The 25,800-nt window shown below is 37.7% G+C and overlaps 1 protein-coding gene across 1 annotated transcript in view; it reads left to right on the plus strand.

Annotated features, from left to right (window-relative positions):
• Positions 1-9,720, plus strand: part of LOC139722571 (myc box-dependent-interacting protein 1-like) — a 59,494-nt gene extending 49,774 nt beyond the window's left edge. The window contains exons 8-11 of the mRNA XM_071633862.1: positions 942-1,173; positions 1,959-2,072; positions 4,254-4,355; positions 5,051-9,720. Coding sequence (XP_071489963.1) covers positions 942-1,173; positions 1,959-2,072; positions 4,254-4,355; positions 5,051-5,131 — 529 coding nt within the window. The 3' untranslated portion in view covers positions 5,132-9,720. The remainder of the gene's footprint in view (positions 1-941; positions 1,174-1,958; positions 2,073-4,253; positions 4,356-5,050) is intronic.
• The last annotated feature ends 16,080 nt before the right edge of the window (positions 9,721-25,800 follow it).

The following is a 25,800-nucleotide window of genomic DNA, read 5'->3' on the forward strand; positions in this document are numbered from 1 at the left end:
GCCAGTTATTAAAACCTCTTGCCCCTTGTTATCCATGGATATTTGTGAACTTGCTATGGCCTCATTGTTGGCCTGATACCTGAAGTTATGTATATTCTCCCTGCTTATCATGCATAACCGAATGTAACAGCATATTAGCAAGATGAATTGAATACTAACCCATAAAGGTATGGATTGTGGTCCAGATGATTCATCATGATGTGTTCTGTCATACAAGTTTCTTGACCAAAGACATAGAATGGAAGAGTGTGTTTGTGTTTCTAACTCATTCATTTGTATGATTTGTCCATGATCTTTATTCAGCTATGTAATGAATTTTATGATATCATGACTGTTGGCAGTAGAATATAATATTGCTTGCATATTGTGATAGTGAGCTTTTATCTTGTGTTTCTATAAAGATAAATATCTGTGTTTGATTGTGTGTGGTATAGATTTTTCCATCAGTTATTTTTGTTAGAACATGCAAGCCTTGCTGTTTTATGTATCTTTGTGGGCAGTAAACCCAATACTAAGAAAAAGTATACCAGTAATAAAGAAAAAATATGTATATGATATACTGTGCTTTAATGGTAGTAGTGAAAAAAAAAACTATTTGGAGACATACAGCAGCTGTCTCTAAGTAACAAGAGAGACTTTGTTTTCATTTGATTTTGTAATTGCAGGTACGTCAATGGTCTTATACAATGTTGTAAGTGATGTCATGGATCACTGAATATGTTTGCATGAAGACGCTTATGTTTTATGACGACTGCTACATGCAAAATGTTAACTATGTGTCATAACTATACCGAGCTTTCTTTGCATCAGTATTTCATGGAGGCCTGACAGATTTCTGCATTACTTTAAGTATTGGTTTTTCTATGCATGCCTTTTGTGAGATGTGACAGTTTATGGATGTATCTTGCTGAAGTCTTGATCAAATATGCTCTGCCTTCCAGGATACCAGAACTCTTGCGCCAGAGCAACAGCAGCAGCAGCACGCCCCCGTCCACCATCTCTTCTCCCATCAGCCCCGCCCAACAGAAGACCCCCAACGAGTCACCCCTCTACTCGGTACCCGCTCCCATAGACCAACGGCGGAACCTACCAGAGGACAGGGATGATGACGACGATGATGACGATGAGGACCAGACTGCGGAGTACCAAGTGCCCAGATCGACCCCACTTGAGGTATGGTGGTCATACGAGACTGGCCTTACCAGTGTGGTCTCGTTTCCTAGACTAAACCCTACAATAGAGGTTTTTGTTTTCCAGCTGCCCTTACATGTAAAAACAACAGAAAGGAGAATGTCTCTCCTCTACATGCCAAAGTTGTAGGGTTCATTGACAAATCTCATTAGTGAGTGATGCCTTTTGTAATAAACACCATACGTGCAAACCGTATGTATAGTATAGAGAGGTCAAGAAAACTTGTTTTTGCCGTTTTGTTTGAGTGAAGACTGCCCACCTCTCTATGACCCTTATACCAATCATACGTAATTTATCCTGCACAGTGTTGGAGGAGAAACAGAACAGGTGTAAAGATATGTGTAAAATACTGCATTTCAAAGTAGGGTGTTTTTCTTTTCTTTTATGAAGGTTTATTACCAAACAACAAAAACGAATAATATCACACTCTATGCCAGGATCTATTGTTTACGCCCTATATTTGTGGGGGGTTTAGTTTTGTGAATTTCACGAGTTGAGTGCAATTTATGATTTTAAAAAACATGCAAAATTGTTAATTCTGGTTCCCGAAATAAAGGCGTCGTGCACAGATATATTTCTCCATTGATTGTGAGCTTCCTCACTTGCAGAATTATTCAGAAGTCCTGATTTGCACAAAAAAAATTTGACTCACTGAATGTATGGCATAATATTCTACTGTAGACCTGATTTGCATGCGACAATTCTTTGATGATTTTTTGCTTGTCTGTGTCTGATTTACATCTTACCATATTGTTTTTCCTTCCCAGAGCAACCAGTCTCCACCAGGAGAAACAAAAACTCACAACGGCACACCTTTGCCCTCATCTCCTCCTCCGTTACCCCAGACAAACGGTTCCCTTCCAGCTGGTGTACTATACAGGGTGAGCATTTGTCTTTTTCTTTCCTTTAAAGGCACATAGTCCCGGTAGTGTAGAGAGCGTTGTTGATGATACTGCTGATCACCATTAGCATTGATACGAAGATTGCCGAAGTTGAGCTGTCATCAAGAGTAAAGCGCGTAGGTGTTGCTAGGTAACGTTGCCTTCGTTGTCTTCCCTGCGCATCACGCTGTCTGTAGTAATGCCAGGGTGCGTGCATATGTGCTTTTTATTATGACATCACAAAAGAAGTTTGCTAAAGCTGTCATCCCCCTCAGCCGAATCATGAGCCGAACTGTGATCGGACCACTGACTACAGTGGATCGGACTTCTTCAGACTCAGGGAAATGGGTCACAGCGTAATCGCCAAAGAGGAGTCAATGGCGTAGGTCTCTATAGGAAACTTGCGCAGTGCGCCCGCGTACGCATTTGACTAAACCACTGGGACCACGTGCCTATAATGATCCCTCTTTCTCTCTCATGCTCTCATTTGATTGTCCCTTTCTTGTACAGTGGAGCAAGAGAGAATAGAGACTGCCCCACACAAACAAACCCCTTACCCAGTCTTAACATTGGTCCCCTATCCAGTGGTTAGTGCATAGTTTGTGCTGGATGAAATTTTGGATGTCGAGTCTGAAATCAATACCTCAGATGTCTTGTATGTCTGGTAATGGATCATGCTGAGTGAAGCCTTTGCAAATTGGGTTGATCTCAGCACTAATTAAAGTCACACTGTGTGAAACTCTGTGGTATCATTTGTCTAAATCTGATCACGGAATGCTGTCTGAGCTCATGGGGGTACGCAGCAATAAGTACTTTGATGTGTTGCGTGAGACAATGAAGTATAGAACGAAACAAGACCAGGAAATACCACAAGCCCGTGGATAGGTTTCTGAATGTCCATGTGTGTGTAGCAGAGAACTCTTCAGAGCGGATACTCAACGACGTTTACGATCTCTTCACAATTGTTACGTTTAGATTGTTGTGAGAACAATGGAATCAACTTACAGACCCTCCTTGTCTCATTGAAAGTTAGGCAATTTATTTTATGAAAACACTAATGAAGCTGCCATGCAGTAGCGCTGTAAGGCAACATGCAGATAACTTTTGTTATAACTTTTTGTTATACTATTGTTATAGGATCAGTGCTTTGACATTGGCTATTCTCTTATGATGATATCTTTTTGATCAATTCATTTTTTTTTTTTTTTTTTTTTTGCATGTGACCAGCCAAAGTGAACCACTCTTATGAACATTGTCCATCAAGTAGTGTTTTGAGGCCACCAAAGCAATAACAGTTGTATAATATACCTTTCCTGGAGGAGATTTTGCACGTCATATAATGTGCAAACTGATCAGACATTTCTAAGGCAAACTAAGCTATATTTCAAAGGTTGTTGCACAGCCAGCTATACATTGCATCATTCTAATATTTATACCCCCACCCACACATAGTGTATATGGGGGTATTTAGGAATCACTCTGAGGTCAGGGGGGTGTTTCATCAACGTTTGTCAGCGCTGACAACTTGAATCACCATAGTAACAGTCAGTGACCAGAGCATCTCAGCCAATCAAATCGAAGGATTTTGCTGAAATTGTCAGGGCTGACAAATGTTGATGAAACACCCCCCTGGTGGCTGGTTAGTTGGTTGGTCATTCAGTCCGTCGGGCGAGCGAAAATCACACAAGAATACTGTGGATTCAGCTAAGTCTGTGAGCATTCAGCTTGAAATTTGGCACATGTGACCGCTATAGTACATAGATGTGTGATCTTAATCTTTTGTCATAATTGAACAATGTGTTGCCATGGTAACAGCATATTTTGATTAAAAATTATGCAAATATACTTATAGATTCAGTTAACTCCCCAAGTCTTTGAGCATTTAGCTTGAAATTTGGCACATGTGACGGCTATGATATATAGTTGGACAAACTTTATTTTTTGTTAATGTCAAACATTGTGTTGCCATGGTAACTCCACCCACCCCCCCCCCCAAAAAAAAAAAGATAGATCAGATGGGAAACACATGTCTATATAATTACTTGCTGTAAGTAGACATTGCCTGTCTCCATCTCATTACAAAGGAGCTGTGTCAAGAGAAATCAGGACCATAGCTCTCTCTTTTTCTGATACACAAATCTCATACATTGTATCTCATTTTGTTCTTTATTGGCACTATAGGTGAGAGCGACACACGACTATTCCCCAAGAGACTCGGATGAACTGACACTTAACAAAGGCGACATTGTCTGTGTGGTAGAATTTGAAGATCCAGAGGATCAGGTATTTTTCATACCAGTGTGAATGTTATATTTGCAGTGATGGTGAGATGAAGTAGTTGTTTACGTGGAACATCAGTTGTTTTACTGTGATATTTGTAGATACTGTATAACTTTCGTCTGTCTTGAACAATTCTGTACATGTGGTATTACAATTTGTGATATGTTTTGATCAATGTGCCCCAAGTGATCCCAAAGGGCAATGAAAAGTAGACATTAACTGTCAAATGCCTTGGCGCTTCATCCTGCATTTTGAAGCAAGACATACGTTAAGATACTTGTAAGAAATTCATGCTGCACATTTTTTGGAAGGAAAAAAACAGACAATAGAAGTTCTTATTTGAGAAAGATAAAAAGGGAAATGAAGAGATTTGTGTGACACGGTTTCTCTTAACCCTTTGAGGACGGACTTATTTGCTACAACACGCATATCCCATAGACACTTGCCCAAGTATACTTGTGACTAGTCCTCAATGGGTTAGTACAACGTTTGCATGAAAATATGGCAAAACTTAAGATCGACTTTTTCGTATATTGATGAACTTCAAGCTTTCTACTGGTCTGATTTGTTTCTGATAAAATGAAGTTGATCATTACATAAAATTGTGCTTTAATTGTAGAGAGCACAGAGTCTAGACTGACATTTGTCTACATGTCTCTTTTCCTCCTCCTCCTCCTCCTCTGCATCTGTTCCTGAAGGATGAAGGCTGGTTGATGGGCCACAAGGAGAACAGCTCAGAAACGGGGGTCTTTCCGGAGAACTTCACCTGCAAACTTTGATAATGGTGCCCCCATGCCCTTGTCAGCATTACCCCAACTTCTCCAGTCATTTGAAACATCCTTGTTGTAATTGTGGACACTTCCCGCGCCATCACTCATGCCACCAACACTTGTGCATGTATTAACAAAAAAAAGCATGCTTACTGAATGACGCATACTGCCCATGAGGTTTCATCCACGTTTCTTTGTATGGACATTTCAAGTACCATTTTATGAGTGACTAGTTATTATTATTATAAAAAGAGAAAAAAATCATCTGTACTCATGGTGCTGTGGGGTTTTATCAATTATCATGTTTATGTTGCTTTTCTTAAACACCCAAATATACAGTAGGTGGTAACCATGATTTTAAAGATTTTACTTGATTTTATCTTCCACATTTAAGTATACATATTGATGAACTTCATGGTGTGACATTCAAACATGAATAGCTGCTGAGTCAGAAATTTTATGAACTTTGCTTTAATTTTGTTTGTGTGTAATTTGGATCATGATGCTGTTTTACTGAGTTAAAAAGTATTTCATTGATTTTCAGGGGATGAAGTATCACAAAATTTCACTGTGCATTCATGTAGTTGCCAAGTTCAATAAGCATTGTAACTACTGAAACCAGGAACAAAGGAGGGAAGAACAAATAAAACGACAGGAAATTGGAAATTTGGATTACAGAACATTAACTACAAGAATATTTCAACATTCCAATTTGGCCAGTTTTCTGTAGGATGACTAAAAAAGATGCATACCATAAGCCTATTTGCTTGGTCAGATCCAGATCCGCTTACACACTGTCGTGATAAAGTGGTTGGGATTCTCGTGTTTGAGCTCTAAGAAGGGATTTGGTATGCAATGACCTCATTTCGGTATGACATGACGATGATTTAGGATAGCCAGCAGGAAACATCTCTTGACCCACACACCTTGAGTTTGATATCAGGAGGAATACATCGGTCATAAATTGTTAATTTTGTCTTCAGTCTCAACTGGACCTTGTACAGCTCAAACTTTTAACTAGAAAAAATATTGGATGCATGAAGCATTCATTTCAATCAGAATATGTCGTTTCACATTTGAAGTACGTGGAGAAAGTGTAATCTAGGTATGACATCGATGAACGATTTTGAATTTAAAAATGTCACAGAAAAGTATGGAGATACATATAGAGATGAATGTCAGGGTTGTCAGTTATTTATTTTACTACAGATAAGGTATCCAGATTTCTTTTTGTAGCGCTGAAATAGCAAATCATGTACCAAGAGCATAGGCACTGTTTGAGGTCCCTTTAATATGTACGTAACAAACAAAACATGGAAGGTTTTGGCTTGCTGCAGTGTAAAATATTGAAAACTTTTGTGCATTTAGATACACACTCTTTCAAGATTAAGATCAGAGATCTAAATGAAGACACACATTTTAGTGAACCTAATACAAATATTTGCATTATGCATCGCACATGAAGAGTAAAGAAAAAAAAAGAAGAAAGAAAGCTAATTGGAAGCCACAGTGCTGAGTTTATGCAAGAGTATAAGGGATGAGAGTTTGCAAATCAAGTCATTAGTTAAAAAGCAGTAAGCGTAATTGTCGATGTTGATCTTGTTTTTCAGTCAGCTATCAATGAATTTACCTACTGCATCCATAATAAGAGAATGTTAACCTCTCTTTTTGGTCTCTCTTCACTGAACAAACGTGTATCATGTGCATTTGTTTAAAGGAGGAACATGCCTTAATTGAAGCACAATGATAATCAGAATTGCAAACTTGATTGTCGGCTTGAAGAAGATTCTCAGCAATGAAGGCAAAGTCTCGATCATGTTATTCAAGTTTAATTTGTATTTGTATGTTTGTTTGTTTGTTTTTTTAGTTTCATGAAAGTTATCATTTCCTCGATGGTAATTTGAGGAAACGTGTCAAAATAACCCTTTCAAAACAATGAGTGCTAATTGCTAATGATATTGTATGCAAACAGGTTGCTAGATGTGATGACGTGGTTAAGGGGCATTTATAACTCCACTATGGCGCAATGTAGTCAGAGTCAGAAAGACTTTATTCATTATATGTGGGTGAAAATGGGAAAAATAGCGGGAAAAAAGTAGCAAGAAAAATTGATGAAATATGTGGTGATCTTTTGGGTTAAAACTGGTATCTTCAAAATTGCTGCATTTCTCTTGGAGAGACTGAAATTCATTGCCTATTGTTTTGTTTTTTACAAGTGACTTGTGCACTGTGTGAAGTAATGTCTGCAACATGGGTAGATGTACCAGGGAGGTGATCCCACCTCCCTGGATTTACCCAGTCAGTAGCAAAGGAAATGATAGAGGAGGATTTTCTCCAACGTAATGCAAGGTAGTTTTGAAGTCTGTAGAACTATAGCCTGTTATAGTTTCACAAATTCAACAGTGGTACGTGTCCCATGCATGTCCCACTTGAATGAGCATTGACATCCTGTATATGCTGTACATATTGCGGGATTTATATTTTCGTGAATTTCGCGAGTCACGTGCTATTCGTGAGTCACATGCTATTCACGACTGTAACAACACATAAAAATGTTTACTCTGATCCAGACATGAGCATGATATGCATGCAGACATTTCTTCATTTACTTCTGTACTCCATGATCGCAAATTCAAACACTTTTCAGGATTATCAGGAAGTCCCGATTCGCAAATAATTAGACTTGCTTTTAAAATTTATAGCATAGACAGTTCACCGTTAATGGATGATGATATGAAGAGGAGGAAAGGCGGGCAGAAAGAGAGAAAACATATAGCCTAGAATCTGTGTATTTTTTCTTTTTTGGGGGGGACTGGTTTGCTCATAACTCTGGCATGCTCACATCATCTCTTTCCTCTCAAATTACCATCCCAGCAGAATTACTTGACAGACCCATGTATCTACGAAGAAGTGTTGACTTGTTGTGTATCTGAAAAAAAACTCAGTGAGATGGCGTCTCTCCCATCTTATCAACCTGTTGTGCAAACTACTCGCTGTGATAGAATGAGGTAGCCGTTGTAGATGATCTAGGAAGATATCTTTGTCATAATGAAGGGTAGAAGTTGGTCACATGTGGTACAGAATTTAGTGAGAAGAGATTACATGCATTGATTTGAAGTTCTCCATGAGGTTTAATTGTCACCAGTATTATGTGAGCCAATCTTTGTTGAAACAAGTCAGCTATGCAAAGAAGTTGTGATTTTTTTTTTCTCTCTCTCTCTCTCTCTGTAATTGTGTAACTGTACATTGGGCATTGCATTTCTTGTTGGTTTGTTGTCTATTTTGGTTGGCTTGATTTTCATTTTGGAGTAGATAATAGATAAGTGATTACCAGTTTAATGTTTGTTTTTTTATTTGTATTGATCACAGTAATTTTAAGCATGATTGTACATAATTTGTCTTTTGGGTTTTGACTCTTATCATGTTATGTTATGAATTCACAACATTTGCATACTGGCTGTCCTCCTGTGGAGCAAACTTTTAAATAGAGCCACTGTGAGTAAGTGCTTGAAAGGGATGATTCTGGTGGTGGTAATCATTGTAGGAATATATTGTAACGAGACTGCCAGTTTAGTGTAAAATTCGGCCCCTTCTATGATGCGGGAAGCTGTGTTCTGTACAAGAAAACAAAATCATAGGATATCGGGAAAGACGGGCAGTATTTGATCCGTCTTGGTGTTCTCTTAGATGCAGCTGTGCTCAAAGGCTTGCTCAAAGTATGGTCCTCGGTGACAAGATGAGGCCAGATTGGCAAATTAAAAATCATAGTGTGACCAGCTTGCCTGAATCTTGAAAGAAGTTGCTCATGAGCATGTACATGTGTATGTTTCTGTTCTTCTGCTTTCTGTTGTCAGGAGGGGCCAAAATCTGGAAATACATAAGATCAGATAACCTCATGTGGCTTAGATTTGAGCTGATAAACAACTTTGGTGTGTTGCACTCAGTACATGACTATTAGAGACTGAAGAAAAAGATAATTCTGTAAAGTACACCTTCATGTCCAGCTGCTGACATTTGGCTGTGACAGAAATGTCATGTGCACAGTTCAGTGGATGCAAGTGCTGGTAGTAGAAATAAGTAGTAAATGAAAAAAAAAAAAGGAGCCCAAGTACCTCCTTTTTATGTGTACGTGGCAAGGAAGGTCCTCACAATGTACAGAAATATGCAAATGATTGTTGCAATTGAAAAATAAATTTTGTTGTAGGTGGTAAAAAGCCTTGATAGCTTATCGATGTATATTTTGAGTGTGGGGATGCACCTTTTGGTTGTAAGACACTGTTACTGATATTGACAAACATTTTTTTTTTCTGTTAATTTGCTATTAATTCTACCATATAACAGGTCAACCTGTGAATTCATGTAATATGTAAATTGCACGTAGCCCTTGTTGGACAAATTAAAGATTATTTAAATTTGAAATTACCGTAATGCAAAAGCTGATTTTTTTTTTTTTTTTTTTTTTTTGTGAGTCAGCATGAGATCCTTTAGCTCAGAGAGTTCAACTTTAATTTGGAGTAACTGTGCATCCATGTTCATGATTGGAATTTTTAAATGTCATCGGTACTTTTCTCTATCATGGTTAGATTATACAGAACTGTTTAAAGGGTGCTTATGAAATGTACTTTCTGTCTAGATACCCTCTTTCAGCAAATCTCTATGTGGTGATCTTGAAGCAGTAGAGTGTAGTTATATTACTTTTCACATGCATATGTCTGGGTTTCAAGTGACCCGTAAAGGGATCGTACAGTTTTGGTTGAGACCTTATTTCAGGTTTCTAACATTTTTTGGTGAGATATTGAGAAAACTGTATGAAATATGAAAGAGTATGTAATTCTATGAGGAATTCAACATTTGTTTGATGAAAATTGGTTTTGAAATGGCTGAGATATCAAAAAAAGAGCGATTCTAATAAAGAGTGGGACCCACACTTTATTACGATCACTTTGTTTTACTTTGTTTTTGGATGTTTCAGTCATTCCAAACCCGATATTCAGCAAATAAACTTTGAATTCCTCTTAAAATGGTATGCTCTGTACTATATCATATGTGTTTTCTTGGTATCTCACAAAAAGTTAAAAGCCCAATTCTCATCTCCACCAATACTGTACCATCCCTTTAAACATCATGCTTGAAAATGTATTGAAGTTGATAGTCTTCAGTAAGATGCATCCTCTTACTAAGATAAAGGAGGTATAGTATGTGATACCTCCTTGCTAAGATGCTTATGGTGATTTTTTAGGTGGGTATTGCAAGCTTGCCTACATGCTGATCTTAGAGTGTTTGCAAGAGACATGCAAAAAGGCAATTGTCAATTGTAATGTATCCTCAAATGGGCCAAAATTAATGTCTGCACAAAATTTAATCTGAGACAACAGGTATTACCCCATTTTTCCCCATTGAGGGATTGTCTTGCAGAACCGTATCAATTGTCTTTTAATGTTTTGATAGTTTTTTTTTAATCAATCTATAATTTCATCAATTCTTATTTGTTGGGAAGAAGGTGTGTTTATGCTATTTTCAAAACTAGTGTGTGCTTTATGCTCATGAACAAGCAATCTGCTGGCTGAGTTGAATTGAGTTGGATTGCACGCGACGAATTGAGTATTTTTCAAAATATGTATTGAAATCAGTGATTTGTAGTTATTCTGTTACCACTGCTTTTATTAGGAGATACAGGATTCAAAGCAACTTGTGATTGTCCATGTATGTATGTATGAGGTTCCATATTTTTCTGATTTGATCTGCACATTTCCCCTCAGTTATATAATTTGTCATTACTTCATGTAACATGTATTAGGCAGTTGGTAATAAAAACAGCTTGCTTGTTTTCATATTTCCCCAATATTCATGATGTAGTAAATATGCAAGCCCAGTAGGAATATCATTTGCAGGTGAACCTTTTTTTTTTGATGGTCTCTACATCCTTTATAATAACCATTCAGACAATCAGATCATCACAAAATTATATACTAGTACATTGTTAGTCCTCAGCATATATGAGTTACTTATTATATCAGTTTCCTTGAAATGTGATTGAAAATAATGGGGGAATGTAACCTTTATTGACAACTTAAAGTCAACATATGAGTGTCTAAGTTGTAAAATATCTCTTATTTTGTATCAAAGGAACTTACTAGATGTTACTTTCTATGAACTATTTATATATCTTTCTTGTAACAAAGTGTATTGTACATTGAAAAACAAAACAAAACAGAAGTGCATTGTAAATCTGGCAATCTGTGTGTATGTTGTGTATACTAAATCTGATATCAGAGCTATTGTAAGCTTCTCCCTTCAGCGTGAATGTAATATAATAGGCTAGCTTGTGATGACCTATACGTGTATAAAGCGTTCAGTGGAGCTATAGAGAGCGTTGATCTATTGTATACTGTGTGTAAATGTACATACTATTAAACAATTTTTCATTACAAGGTATGTGTGTAATGTGCATGTTTCTTTATGACTCAACTTGATAGCATACTTGTCACAGAATAGTGTCTTCCTTTCTGAATCTCACGCTATTTGAGATATTTTTCCACAAACAATGTTAGTATTACAGATTCCTGCATTCTGAAGACCATTCCCAAGGTCACAATGTGTACCCCCCCCCCCCCATGAATTGATTGGCAAGGTTTCCAGTAACACAGAACTGAGGGGAAAGTCGCCAATGCTGTGATAGACAGGACAAACACTTCCTTCCACGTTGGCACGGCTATTATAATTGTGCTTTATTTACAGAAGTTGTCCAGCAAGTTGGAACAGTTTCATGGCAGCAAAGACCATCAGCGTCAGGTATGTTTGATACGGATTAACGGTTTAGTTTCAAGTCCCCGGCCGTGGCGTTTGATCTGTCACAGCACTATTCTCCCAGTGGCGTCACATGTTAACTTCGTGCCGAAACCATGCCCATCGGGTCGTTTGCCCCCGCCAGCGAAGTTGGTCTTTGCTCCACGTGGAATCGCTGAGGTGTTTTTAGTTTCAAATGCCGATCTTGGATGAGAGGGTGATGGTGGCGTAGAGGACGAAGGTGGCTTGTTCGTGAAGCGTGGTGGCGGGGTGCGCTCTGTGAGAAAGATTGCAAGAGAGATAATATCATTATTGCTGATGACGATAACGATGGGTGCCTGATATGCAGTGGACAACGGCTAGTCCTTTGTTGCCTGGGGCATCTTGCCCTTATACCAATTGTCACCGCTATGTTTATTGTTACTACAGGAGGATATTAAGATTAGATCCTGTTTTTTATTCCAGCAATCACATTCAAACTAATACTTGTATTTGAAAACAAAAACAAAAACTATCAACCGGTACTAAAACACGGAACGTAGAGTGCATTATTATGATAATGCTATTAAGATCATGTATGTTATACAGGTACATGTATATACAGCTGATGATGAGCTACCATCGTCGTGATCACAATCTTTGTTTTTGGTATTTGTTCTGAGTCGTCAGGAATAGATAATTGTCCCTTGTGAGCTGCATACATGATGTAAACTTCTGACCGGAATTAATGTCAGACGGTTGCGTCAACTTACTTGGATGTTGTGATAATCCACTTGTATTTTTTGTGTCAAAGGATGATGAGGCGGGTCCCTTTTTGGATGTGGACATTGGCTTTGGCGTGTTTTGGCCGCTTGATGCGTTGAAACGATTCGTAGCGCTGCTCCCCAGAGACGCACCTTTAGCCCCTCCTGCTGGAAGATTAGCCTTGGCTCCAAAGCCGCCCGGCGTTACATTAACAGAGCCTGGCAATGCACTTGCTGTTGGCTTTGGTGCGACGTAGGTGGTACCGCCGATGACAGGCGGCATCGGAGGTCCACCTGTGTCGGTTTGGCGTGGCTGCGATCCTGGATGAAGTTCACGCCATCCGATGCGTTGTTTGTTGGTGCTCACCACCCGACGGTGCTTACCCTGGCCGACGCTCATCTCTAGCTTTGTGTTCTCCAGAGCAGTTACCATGTCCAGGATCGCTTTCGACACCTGAATGAGTGCACCAATAGGAGATGTGAATGGATTGATGTATTCAGCGTATTCAAATGCTCTAAATGAGTAACTCGGGGTAAATGATGTTTTTCGCAATCAATTTATAATGAACTACCCTTTTTTTGGAAGGGGGGTGGCGCAAATATCTGTAGCCCTGGAAAGTGCAGTCAGTGAACATCGGCAGTTTAGTGCTTCTTCAAGAAAAAATTACCTGAATTACCTACGACGACGTTCACGCTCTCATAAAGACTTAACAATTTTGACTACGGGATCACCTCGAGTTAAACAGATATAACTTGTGTTTTCAAGATAGCTCTGAATGCAGTTTGAGAATCACTCTTTAAAGGGACACCAGTCAGAAAACAAAAGGTTGAGCTAGGTACATAACAAACTTACTCTACTATGTTTATACATACCTTTGCGGATTCCGAATAGAAGTCGTAATGTGCCGTAAAGACGGATTTGAAAATGTCAATGACAAAGCCTCCGCGTCTGTTAAGGAAATAATTATTTTCAATGTATTACATGAACAATTCTGGCGCTATGTAGTCTCAGTGCTTGTACTATGGGATAGCTTTGAAGTAAAAATCGCTAGTGTTACGATCACTTTCAAATATGAAATACATGTACATGTATGTTCAAGGTGTCAGGGTTAAACTCAGGGGCACTATTTAAAGCAAAGTGCATGGAATGTGCAATGCAATGTGAAAAAGACTTAGGAGTCAACATCCGCGATACATCAATAAATTTCTTTGTATGGTGTCATAGACCTATACTCTGTCAGAAGCGATGCAAATAATGCGTTAAAGAAAAGTCAGTGGTATCTTGATGTGACGGGTCTTAAAGGGTTAGCGTCGCTATTAATTATGGAGGAGTTTTTCCGAACCATATTATGCACAATAGCATTGTGTGATTAAATTAACAACACCACCAACAACAACAATAACAACAACAACAAGAAAAGAGGGGGAGGGGCTACCCGATATACATTATAGTGCTGCAAACGTGCCTCTCATTCAATTCACAAGCGCTTAATAAACTGGCTTATTAAACCCATGTATGCATTCTAACAACGGAGGTCAAGATTCCTGCTGATTTTTTGATACATTAATACTCTTCCTGACAATTTTTCGACATGGTGAAAAACTGAAAAAGACAAAAAGGTACATTGAATAGCTTGTCCTCACAGAAAAGGGGTCCATTTAGAAGTTGTCTGATGTTAACCCGACATAAAAACAATCACAAATAAACATGCAAGCAGGATACCAGGGGTTGAATTGTCTGGTTGCTGGTAGGAGCAGGTGAGTTGAATAGGGAGTTTGTTCCAAGGTAATCAAGGCAAATTATCAGTCTGCAAGAATCTTTAGCATATTGAAGGAGGCAGACTTAAACAGAAGAAGAAAAAGAAGAAGAAGAAGGAGGAGAAGAAGAAGAAGAAGAAGAAGAAGAAGAAGAAGAAGAAGAAGAAGAAGAAGAAGAAGAAACCACTCATAAACAACAAGATTGGCTACAAAGGAATTTCATGTATGGTATAATCTCTTTGATTGACTACTAGTGCAAGGCTTATCGCTGACATTGCCACGCCCACATCATGGTGTCGTCACAAAGCATTCGAATGAATGCCTGCATCGCAACGCGCAGTCACATAAATGTCGGGGGGGGGGGGGGAGGGGAGAAACTTTATCGACATCAATGATCCGCGTCGCCCAGCATACATACTGTTCAAATAATTTCGCCAAATCGTCCACCATCTCATCGTTGACGTTTCTCAAGTTGCCTCTCCGTTCCTCGGAGTCTCTCTGCAGCTGAATGACGAAGATGATGTTTTGCGACGATGTATGAATTATTATTTTTTTATGAATATTCAAGACCCTAATCTGTACATAAAACGGAGATCATCACTATTTTGCAACAAAAGAAATCAGCAGGGCAGATGAACTTCAAAATACACCTCGTTATCCCTTTAGCTGTGACTCGTTTTATGAACAATGTTAGCATTGTAAATTTCCCCTGTTAGGACTAAAGGGCTCTACTGTATATCGTGATCGAGGATTACTGCGATGCAATAATCATAATGAAATGTCTGTCTACGACAAATTAGTAAACGGCTTAACATTTTGATAGCAAGAGAACCCGAAAAAAAAAATTTCAATCTAGTTGATATATTCATGATCCTGCAGTCTCAACTAAGCGTCATTTTCGTTAAGCGACTTTGTTGCAACATGCATCGGATGAATTCACGCCAGTGTATTGTTTTAACGACCTCAATACAACTGTATGTTGCTTCATAGGTTTTTGTTTGCAATCATTAAAGGGATGGTGTAGTTTTGGTTGAGACCTAATTTCAGGTTTCTAACATTTTTTGGTGAGATAATGAGAAACCTCTTATGAAATATGAAAGATCATGTAATTCTATGAGGAATTCAACGTTTATTTGATGAAAATTGGTTTTGAAATGGCTGAGATATCCAAAAAAGGGCGATTCTAATAAAGTGTGGGACCCACACTTTATTACGATTGTTTTGTTTTACTTTGTTTTTAGATGTTTCAGTCATTTAAAACCCGATTTTTATCAAATAAACTTTGAATTCCTCTTAAAATGGTATGTTCTGTACTATATCATAAGTGCTTTCTTGGTATCTCGCAAAAAGTTAAAAGACCAATTCCCATCTCCACCAATACTGTACCATCCCTTTAACAATTACGATAATGTGCTTAGATGTTTATATAGGATAAATGCTATTATATGCCTACGTATAACAGTGATATAATATCCAGAAGTTGATACCTGTGATTGCAAGTCTTCGGTGAATCTGGGACTCAAATTTGTTGATTTCTAAAATTAAGGAAGAAACAAAAACGCACAATTTAACGTACTGTAACGAATCGCATAGGACTGCGGTACACTCACAGAATCACATTCTTGTTATCAACAGCCAACGCCTCGTGCACTAGTCGAAAGTTTGCTACTTTTTTCCGTTTGATAAAATGCAATGTGTACAGTAACAACATCTTAATGATAAACAAAAATACATGATCATCGGGGTGGGGAGGGGGTGCATTTCATGAAGCGTTTTATCAGTTTGTCGGACAAATTTGTTGGACAAATTTGCTCTCAGCCAGTCAGATGCAAGGGTTTCTGTATAGCTTATAACAATGTGTCAGAAAAAAAAATATATATATATATGACAAAACGCTTCATGAAATGCTCCCCTGGTTATATCATGAAAGTGCACATAATTCCAAGCTAAGCTGATTCTGCAGTCATTCAACATGTCCCACAATATCATTATAGAAAGCAAGAAAATATAAAAACTCGGAATCGTCATTCGTGCGTCAAACCCCCAACACGCAAGATTAAGAGGCTTAGATGTGATTTTTCGATAAGGTTTTTCTATTTTTTTTCAAAGAATGACAGACTGACCTCCCTTACTCTGTTGATCAAACTTCCTTCCGTTAGTTTCGTATCTGTGCGGATGAGATATTTCTATGGAGACGAAGAAAAATATGAAATGGGATTACAGATAAGAAAAACGGACAACATGAGAGGTTATACAAACGATTTCCGTCGTCTGATATCATCAATACTTGAAGAGTGTGATTGCAAAACAAGTTAACCTCTTTCTATTCAATTCAATTCTATTCAATTATATTCAATTTGCGATATTTGCGATTAACACTGCTTTTAAACAACAACAACAACAATAAATATGGGATGTTTTCATCATAATTGCAAGAGTATTCCGTGTTATGTTACAAGTGAGGTATCACAAGAAAGGTTCTCGATCTAAAGATGGACTTACACTTAAAAATTTTCAAAAATGGCGCTTAACCCATTTTCTGACCAATCCCCTTCAGTTTTTAATCCCCCTGCGTGCCACATTCACTTCCTGACTATAGATTTGTGTGTAAAATTGTGCACATTCGACTCGTTGACAGAGAAAGGGTTAATAATGGCATGTTTCAAAGACATCGCAATATTCGAATCTGTGGCATCACGGAAGTGTTTTTTTTTTCTTCAAAAAGTTACCATTTCAGAGTTTTTTGACATACATGTACAATTCACTGGAAAGTTACCATTTCAGAGTTTTTGACATACATGTACAATTCACAGGAAAGTTACCGTTTCAGAGTTTTTTGACATACATGTACAATACATTCACTGTCTTCATGCCGTCTACTATATAGATAAAGCATCAATTTTGGTTATTGCTATACAGGAGTTCTAAACATGATGAAATTACTTCGGATTTTTTTTTTTCAACTCAAAGACATGTGTCACAAAGTTTAGGTCATATTGCAGGGGGGGGGGGTCAATCAGCTCTCCCTCTCTCTTCCTCACATAAATATGGTATTACAGTATACTGTACTCTTTCTCTATCGCACACACACACACACACACGCACACACACACTTTCTCTCTATGTGTCTGTCTGTCTCTCAATCTTCTTCACTCGTGTTTTTTTTCCCTATAATGCGCCCGAGAGTTTGAGATTGACGTGGTATTCTTCAGATCGAAACAGTTTAGAGTTTGATAAATATTAGCACCATTATAGCACATTGACTTCATTCTAATCTGACACGTCACAGAACAACAAATTAATAATGAATATGTATACAACTCGATATCATCTGCACATACACAACAGGTAGAAATCCGTATGAAAAATCCGTATGAAAATGAAAAGGATAAGGAGAGACCTTTTTCTTCTGTCTTTTTTCTTTGCACAAGAGACCTTATTGCACCTCTATCTCAACAGGATACTGATACAATGTTCTAACGTGATAGGCCAGATAGGACTGTTCAATCATGTTGACATCATAAGAATTCCTATTAAAAAACAAACAAACAAACAAAAAGTTAAAGATCAGGTTACACGCACATATAGGCTTATGGAGAATTCGGTCGTTTTGAATTATCTATGGAGTAGAGATCTATAGATACTGTACTACGTATTAGAAAACTAATCCCATTGACACCACTCCTGTGACGAGTTATTGAGTATCACACGTGTTTACCGCACCTCTGCCTCTACTCCAAGCTGGTCAAAGCGGCGCACCGGTTCTTGAAGTTCGTGGGTGTAGCGAGTCATTAAATTCCAGATGGCGTCACTGTCCTAGTTAGGGAAATAAAGAAGAAATATTAAAATACTGTTACACTTTTTACACGAAAGTAGATGTGTATATCCATTAAATGAATGACGTGGCACTGCATTTACAGACATCGCAGCAGATATTCGAAACGACTGAACCTCCAATAATGAACCCAGAATAGAGAATATTGTTCCTTTCTATAATCATGCTTTTCCTTTCTTGTGTTAGATAGGTTACCAACATGTCATAAAAACAATCAAATGAAACAAACACGCAAACAAAAGAGCTCTCATAAACGGTAAGGCTCATTCAAAAAAGTGCCGGAATCAATTTGTGCAATACTGTTTAGAAAATGAACGTCTTACCATTTTGAAAAAAATTGTAACATCTATTAAATAACTATTTCCTTACAACAGATATTCCGACAACGGCGAGTGCAACAACTTGAACACCATTGTCTTACCTTCAAAGCGAGTTTAAATTCACTGTGTTGTGGCCAGAAGTCTTCGTAGAAATCTGCCAAGCAGTCTGTGACGTTCTTCAGGGTAGTCTTTGCTTCTGGGATTTAACAATGTAGTCCGACACATTAAAAAAAATAACAACCCAGATTTCTTGTTCTCTATGATGGCATTAAACTAAATCTTCCTCCAAATACTTTTACTATTTCTAAGAGAACAGAAATAACTGGACAATCATAAATTGCGTAAACATTCTCAAAAGGCCATCGTTTTTCTAATCTTTTATAATGATTTTATTATTCTTATGTTTGATTATCGTTCTTATTATTCTTATGTTTGATTATCATTATTATTATTCTTATGTTTGATTATCATTCTTATTATTCTTATGTTTGATTATCATTCTTATTACTCTTATGTTTTATCCTTTTTATTTTATCGTTATTCTTATATCTCTACATCAACATTATCACTCTTTAATCGCAACTGTTTTTAGCTATCTTCCCGTCTCCACTTCATCTAGGAACAGTTACTGCTGTCTTGCGATCACCACACCACACATTGCTCCATTTCAGGTTTATTGTTTTCTCCTTGTGATAATGAACACAATTTACTGTTTTGCCAATTCATTCGATGGATGAGTAAAAGTAACATATTTTATATAAGCATGATTATATCAACAAAGGCATGTATGGTATATAACAACAGTTTGAAATATTATGAAATTTCTACAATGTACGTGCATTTTAGCCCCTTTCCAACATACTCATATGTATCAAACGAAATAGGACCCATCCAAATCGTATTCATCCCGATATTTTTATTTGTTTATTTGTCGTTGCGTGGTGTTTCCTTTGTGTCGGAAGAAAGGAACTACGTAGGTGACAAGACTTACCCTTCAGAGCTGCTGAGTATTGGTTGACGGCTTCTTTCAGTTGATTGACCTTGGAAATCTGTTGCTTGAAGGAAAAATGGTAGTCCTCGAACAGAATGTCGCCACCGGTGACGCCAGCGACTCGTCGTTGCTGTCATAGACAAGATGATGACAATTTATCACTATCAGAAGAAAAAAAAATCTTTAAAAAAATACACGCGTAATACCAAGTACAGCAAACTAATTATGGTGATAATGATGATGATGATGATGATATAATAATGATAATAATGATAATAATAATAATAATAATGATAATAATAATAATAATAATAATAATAATAATAATAATAATAATGATAACAATAATAATAATAATAATGCTTTCAGGGCGCTCAGTGCTAAACACGGCTCTAAACGTGTTTGAGATAAGAAAAACGCAAAGTGTGCGAGTATAGTCTTAGGAGGTTCTGCACAGTATAGGAAGAAGAAGAAGAGGTTGCGGTAACTTAAATACAAGCGACTGATATATCCCGCTTCAACAGATGGTGAGATCTTAATCCATGTAAGGAGAACAATAAACTATACGGCATGCACGTCCAAAATGTTGGAAAATCAATGTCTTGACACTCCATGTATAGGCTAGACGACAAAGTTGAAAAAGATGACAGCTCACATGCAGGAATATAAAGAGAGAGAGAAAAAACAACAACTCTTGCTTGCACAAACTGACGTTTATAGAAGCAATGTACTGTGGGAATTCTCAGTGCAATAAAAGCTGTGCAAATGGCAAATTTCTGTGGCTTACCTGGTATGGGCTTCCTGTAGTGTTAAAACTTTGTGTCATGGCCGATACGGGCGTATTACACGTCTTGAGATGAATGAGAATTTTTGGTAAGAGTTATACTGTAAATCCAGTTCGGGAATGAATTACAATCATCCTTTAAAAAGAGTAGGTACAACTAAGGCAATAGTAGATTTATTGGGCTATCATGAGTAAGACACAGAGTGAGATATCATGCATGGGCTGCTGCGGCTGGGGATTCAAATATTTCTTTTCAACACAGTACCTAACCTACAGTTCTGAGATTGCTAGCTGAAGGCGGTTAAGGTACCCATGACTGCCAAGAGATACGTTTAGTTGTGTTTTGTACACTGTCAGGACTACTGGATGAGGCGCGTCCTTTTATTGCGTTTGCGCGCCGATCCCTTTGTTGCATCATAATGTACACTCTCTCGGGTGAGTGGTTAATTGGATGCGCCGTGTAGCCCATTTTTGCAAAATTTCCTGTTCTCCCGCTTGAAATGATTTCTTACTTAGTGTCATTGTATGTTGAAAACAAGCCTTAGATAGCGCGAGATAACATCTAGAACCCTAGAGCTGGACCGCGGCCACAATTAAGGAACTTCCCGCTTCGCGCACACCAAGTTGGATCTCCCTTTTGCTAGGGCTTTCAGGCGGGAGAATATCCAGATCAGAGGGTGCTTGGGGTTGGAGTCTCTGTCATTTGTGTTATAAAATGGACCCGTAGATTCATGAAATACAACCATTTTCCCCATCATGCATCCGGTACACCTAAATATACAAGACTTGAGCCATTCGTTCGGATTTTACCGGACGCATGTATGTCCATGTGTTCGGATTTTTTACCGGACGCATGTCTCATGGTGGATCAGTAAAAAATCAATGCATGACAATCGACCAATCAGATTGCAGAGATTCTAAAGCCCATTTTATAATACTAGTAATATACATTGATCTATGATGAGCGACAAAATCTCATTATAAAAGCTTGCTCATGTGAACTTGAAAGTTGCATTTAGCATCACGACTTTCATTTCCTATTGCGTGCTCATGATTGATAGGGTACAAGCTGTAGCAATGACAACTGTAGCTATTGTTCATCGAGTTCTCTACAGATCTTTTGCACAAAATCCCACCTCGTAAGAATAGAAACAGACAAGAAGAGAATAAAGGAAAAGAAATAAGGCGAGAGGACTGAGAGGAAATGATACATATAAATATGTAGACAAGGACGAAATGAAAACAAAAGGAGAAATGAAACGAAACTTGAACAAGGGGGAGAGGAGCTTACGAAACAATGTGCAAAACTTTCTGATTGAAAAGATGAAAATCTCACACGCCATTCATTGGTTTAATATGATGACCGTCTTCCAAATTACATTACTTCTCTATGTACCACATTTCTTGGTGAACACATTCCGGAGACATGCACAATGTGCAGTGAAATTGCAAAATAACACAGCTATATTTTGGTGTGTAGTTGTGTTTGACGTGGTATAACTACAGAAATCAGAAAGTGGGGAGAGATCGACGGCGGGAGAAATAAAAGGATATAAATGATTCAAAAGATTGAGAGAGGATATTGATATTTAAATAGAAGTGCATACAATAAAGTGGACAAGTGTCATATACACAGGAGTATGTTTGGGTATGTATGTATGTATGCATGTATATTTTTATATTACTTCATACACACACACACACACACACATACATATTATATCAGGGCTTGACACTTAACTTTTTTTTTTTCTCTCTCTCTCTGGTGGCTGTTCGGGCCACTAAAATGAATTTGAATTTGACATTTCGGTGGCCCCAAATAAAAGGAAATATAAATGTCAAGCCCTCTTACACAACATATGAGGTGTGATACAGTGTATATGAAATAGCAATGTACATGGTGTAAATTCAAAGTTACACATACACACACACACACACACACACACACACACACACACACACACACACACACACTTATACAATGTACATACACTTAGCCAAATTCTTCAGTTAGGTTCCATGTGAGGCCACTGTTGTTATCTTTGTGTCGGTTGAAAAGACTGTTGAATGAGAAATCACAAGCAATTAGCATGGCACATGTAGTACAAGAACACTTGCATATGTGCCCACAGCACCACTAAATGACAGAATACATAATGTACATTACACAAATTATCAAGAGCATATCTACACTTATATAATCAAGTACATGTACAATGTATACAGTGAATATCACTTTTGCAAATTTATTCAGAACAAATTTGCTTCATACATAGTCATTTAAAAAAAAAAAACAGAAGTGTCTTGAATAAGCAAGCAGACACAGTTACACATTACGGTCATCTACATGTCATGCAATATGTGCAGGGCAATGTATGATGAAGACTTATACATAGACAAGTGTCTGCTTCAGTGCTATGAAGGTACAAGTCTGTAACACAATCATTGTGTATGTTATATCAGGGAGGTTGAAACTCTTTCCACCTCCCTAATGATACTCCCCTCAACAATTTGTTAGAAGAAAGCCCACAAAAGACATCACAGTTCATTGCATTGATCATTAATATCTCACTAATACATGTATATTGTGAGGTTGACTTTTTTATTTTCTCTTCAAATGCAACAGAAGTGACTTATGAGGATTTACATTATCTGAGACTAGGCAACTGGATGAATTGACTCTGGCATAGCTAAACCACTGAATTGTCACAGGAACTTCTGCCTCCCTGCATACAGAAATAAAACTACTGCTTCATTAATGGATGCAGGAACTGGTATACTATAGGCTTCTGAAACATACAGCATGGCTCATTTGACAGAGCCTTTGATACCATGAAGTTTTACACTGTACATACCACAGTGTATACTGCTCGAGTTTGGTTACTTTGGGGAGTACGGAAAACATACCAGTTAAACACCATACACTACATGTATCATGCAACATTGCCTACTTATCACAAACACACATTTCAAAGAGGATGTGTAGTCATTGTGAAGCCCTGATATGCTAATGATTAAGACTCATCTCCCCCTTTTTTAAATTCTATGTTAATTTTTAAACAATTGTACTGATTGTTAGTGAATGCATAAAGACCATATCAATCCTTCACAAGAGTAAATACAATGATGACGACCACTTAGTAAGGGAAACTGCTAGCACTAAAAAATTTTGGATTATCATGAACATCTCCTTGAAAAACAATAAAACCATCAGCATGTGGTATTATTTCTGACGAACCATAGGAGTGTTACGGTTTTTGATTGAATACTGGAAATCCACACAATAATATCACATAATTTGATGTATATCAAAAATTTATAGGTAGGTACAGACTTTTTTTTTTTTTGTCACAACAGATATATCAAAATGGTGTATACAATACAATAGTTGTGATGATACAAATCAAGAGACTTTCATTTTCTCTTCACAGGCAGACTAACAATGGTAATGTACATTGTATACAATACTGTATTGTAAACTGTGATTGATGACGGTGGAAGCATACTTGTAGCTGCAGTACATAGAATTTATCTTGCAAGCTTAATAGATGAAGTTGCATAAAGTCTGTTAATCTCATTCAAGAATTAATTTCCATGATCCTGGTTTACTCTGGGATGACATCCATCATACATATATGAAAAAGGACAAAAGGTATCATGGATTTATAAGTTTTAAAAATGTGATAATGACTGTCTCATAGGAGTATGACTAGAGTAATGATTTGAACTGCAAATACAGCATCTAACTTGTCTGCTGCAGCAGCATCTTTCCATCCAGGGTCAAATTATGCTGCTGTGATATAACTAGGTATCAAATGAACATCAAACCATGGAGTATTTTAACTTGTGTAAATCCAACACTTGTTTCTGGACACAGGGTACCACACTGATCAGGTTGGAAAAACTGATGCAAACAACCCGTTACAGGTTCTTAATCCAAATCAGTTCCTTGATTCTCAGCAAGGTAAAATAACAAAAACCTCACAGACATTGTCTGCTTCTCCTCCCTCCACCTTGTCCACTTGAAGACTTGACCACTTCTTTACCAAGTCTTGTATGACCACAAGGGAATTCTCACACATTGTCCATCATCTAGTAAGATCAGTTCCTATGACTTCACCGCCTCGGCCTCAACTCCTCCCACTCCATCCAAGTTGGCGGCAGTGAGTAAGGCTTTCTGCCTCTCCTTCCTTGCCTCCATCATGTTGTAGAACCTGCTGCCAAGAACCAGCGTACCATAGACAGTCAGTCCCACCATACTGACTGCAAATGTCTTGTAGGCCAAGTCAGCAAGCTTCTTCCCCGACGACATACTTATGGTCAGTTAATTATGACCCAACTGGACAGACCAAAATCAGACGAGATGCAGATCAATGCTCACAGCAATGCTTGTTGTCCGTTATCTTTCATGCAGCATCAATAACCCTGTGGAAAATAAATACAAAAAACATATCCTAGTCACTTTCAAACAAAAGTATTTTCTGGTCCACTCCAATGTCTTCCGACACTTCATACGTTACAAAAATATGGGGATTCCAATTGCCACAAGTATGACCACTGAAATAATCTATGTGAACAGATACCTGACAGCTTGTTGTGCATCTTCTTCAGCTGCAGCACAATGCACATTTTACAATCAGGGAGGTGCAAGTTTCAGCACAAATTACAGCTGTTTCATTGATTGTGTTTGCACTAGGGACACCTCTGAAAGTACAAATGAAGACAGGGTAAAATTTTAGATATAAAACTGTTGTAAAATCAAACATGTGTAGTTGCTGTTAGCTATAATATTCATAGACTCTAAATCATAATAATAATTTCGACTTCAGGCTGTAATAAAAATATCTTTCTTCCGTAAAATTTAGTATAATTTCACACACAAACAAGCTCACTAGTCACTACATATAGGCCGAAAATATTAAAGAAGAACAAGAGTAAAATGCCTTAGCTATTTGGTTTTTTTTAAATAAAAAAAGTACAATAAAAAGCCTTGTGTTGAAGTTGTAAGTTGTATAAAGACTTACAGTAGATTCTAGGCCTATCTGTTCTGCAGAGCCACGGCTACTACAGTGCGATGATGCTATGAATGAAGAGAAGTGGTGATGCTGAACTGCTGGCTTGGCCTGATTTGGGCCTGATGCTGCTAGATGCTGTGATATGTGCAATTGTGCACGCATTGCATGTGTACATAACATGTTACATAATCACTGGAGTAAGCTGTGTATGACTCACAAAGAAAGCTAGTAACCATATTTTCCATATATTTTAGGTTTATTATAATTTTACAATAACGTAAAAAATATAAGCTCATAAAAAAGTATTCATCAATTTATTTAAACTATAAATGAATAATCTTTTTTGACAATTACTGAACGAGCCACATTGTTTACAACAACTTGAATGGTTCCGATTCCCACAGCGAATAGGATCGGATTTTTGCTATTTCCCCCCTCTTAATATC

Source organism: Diadema antillarum, unplaced genomic scaffold (assembly GCF_040938485.1).
Source record: "Diadema antillarum isolate AM-2024a unplaced genomic scaffold, OU_Dant_1.0 scf00000167, whole genome shotgun sequence".
NCBI lineage: Eukaryota > Metazoa > Echinodermata > Echinoidea > Diadematoida > Diadematidae > Diadema > Diadema antillarum.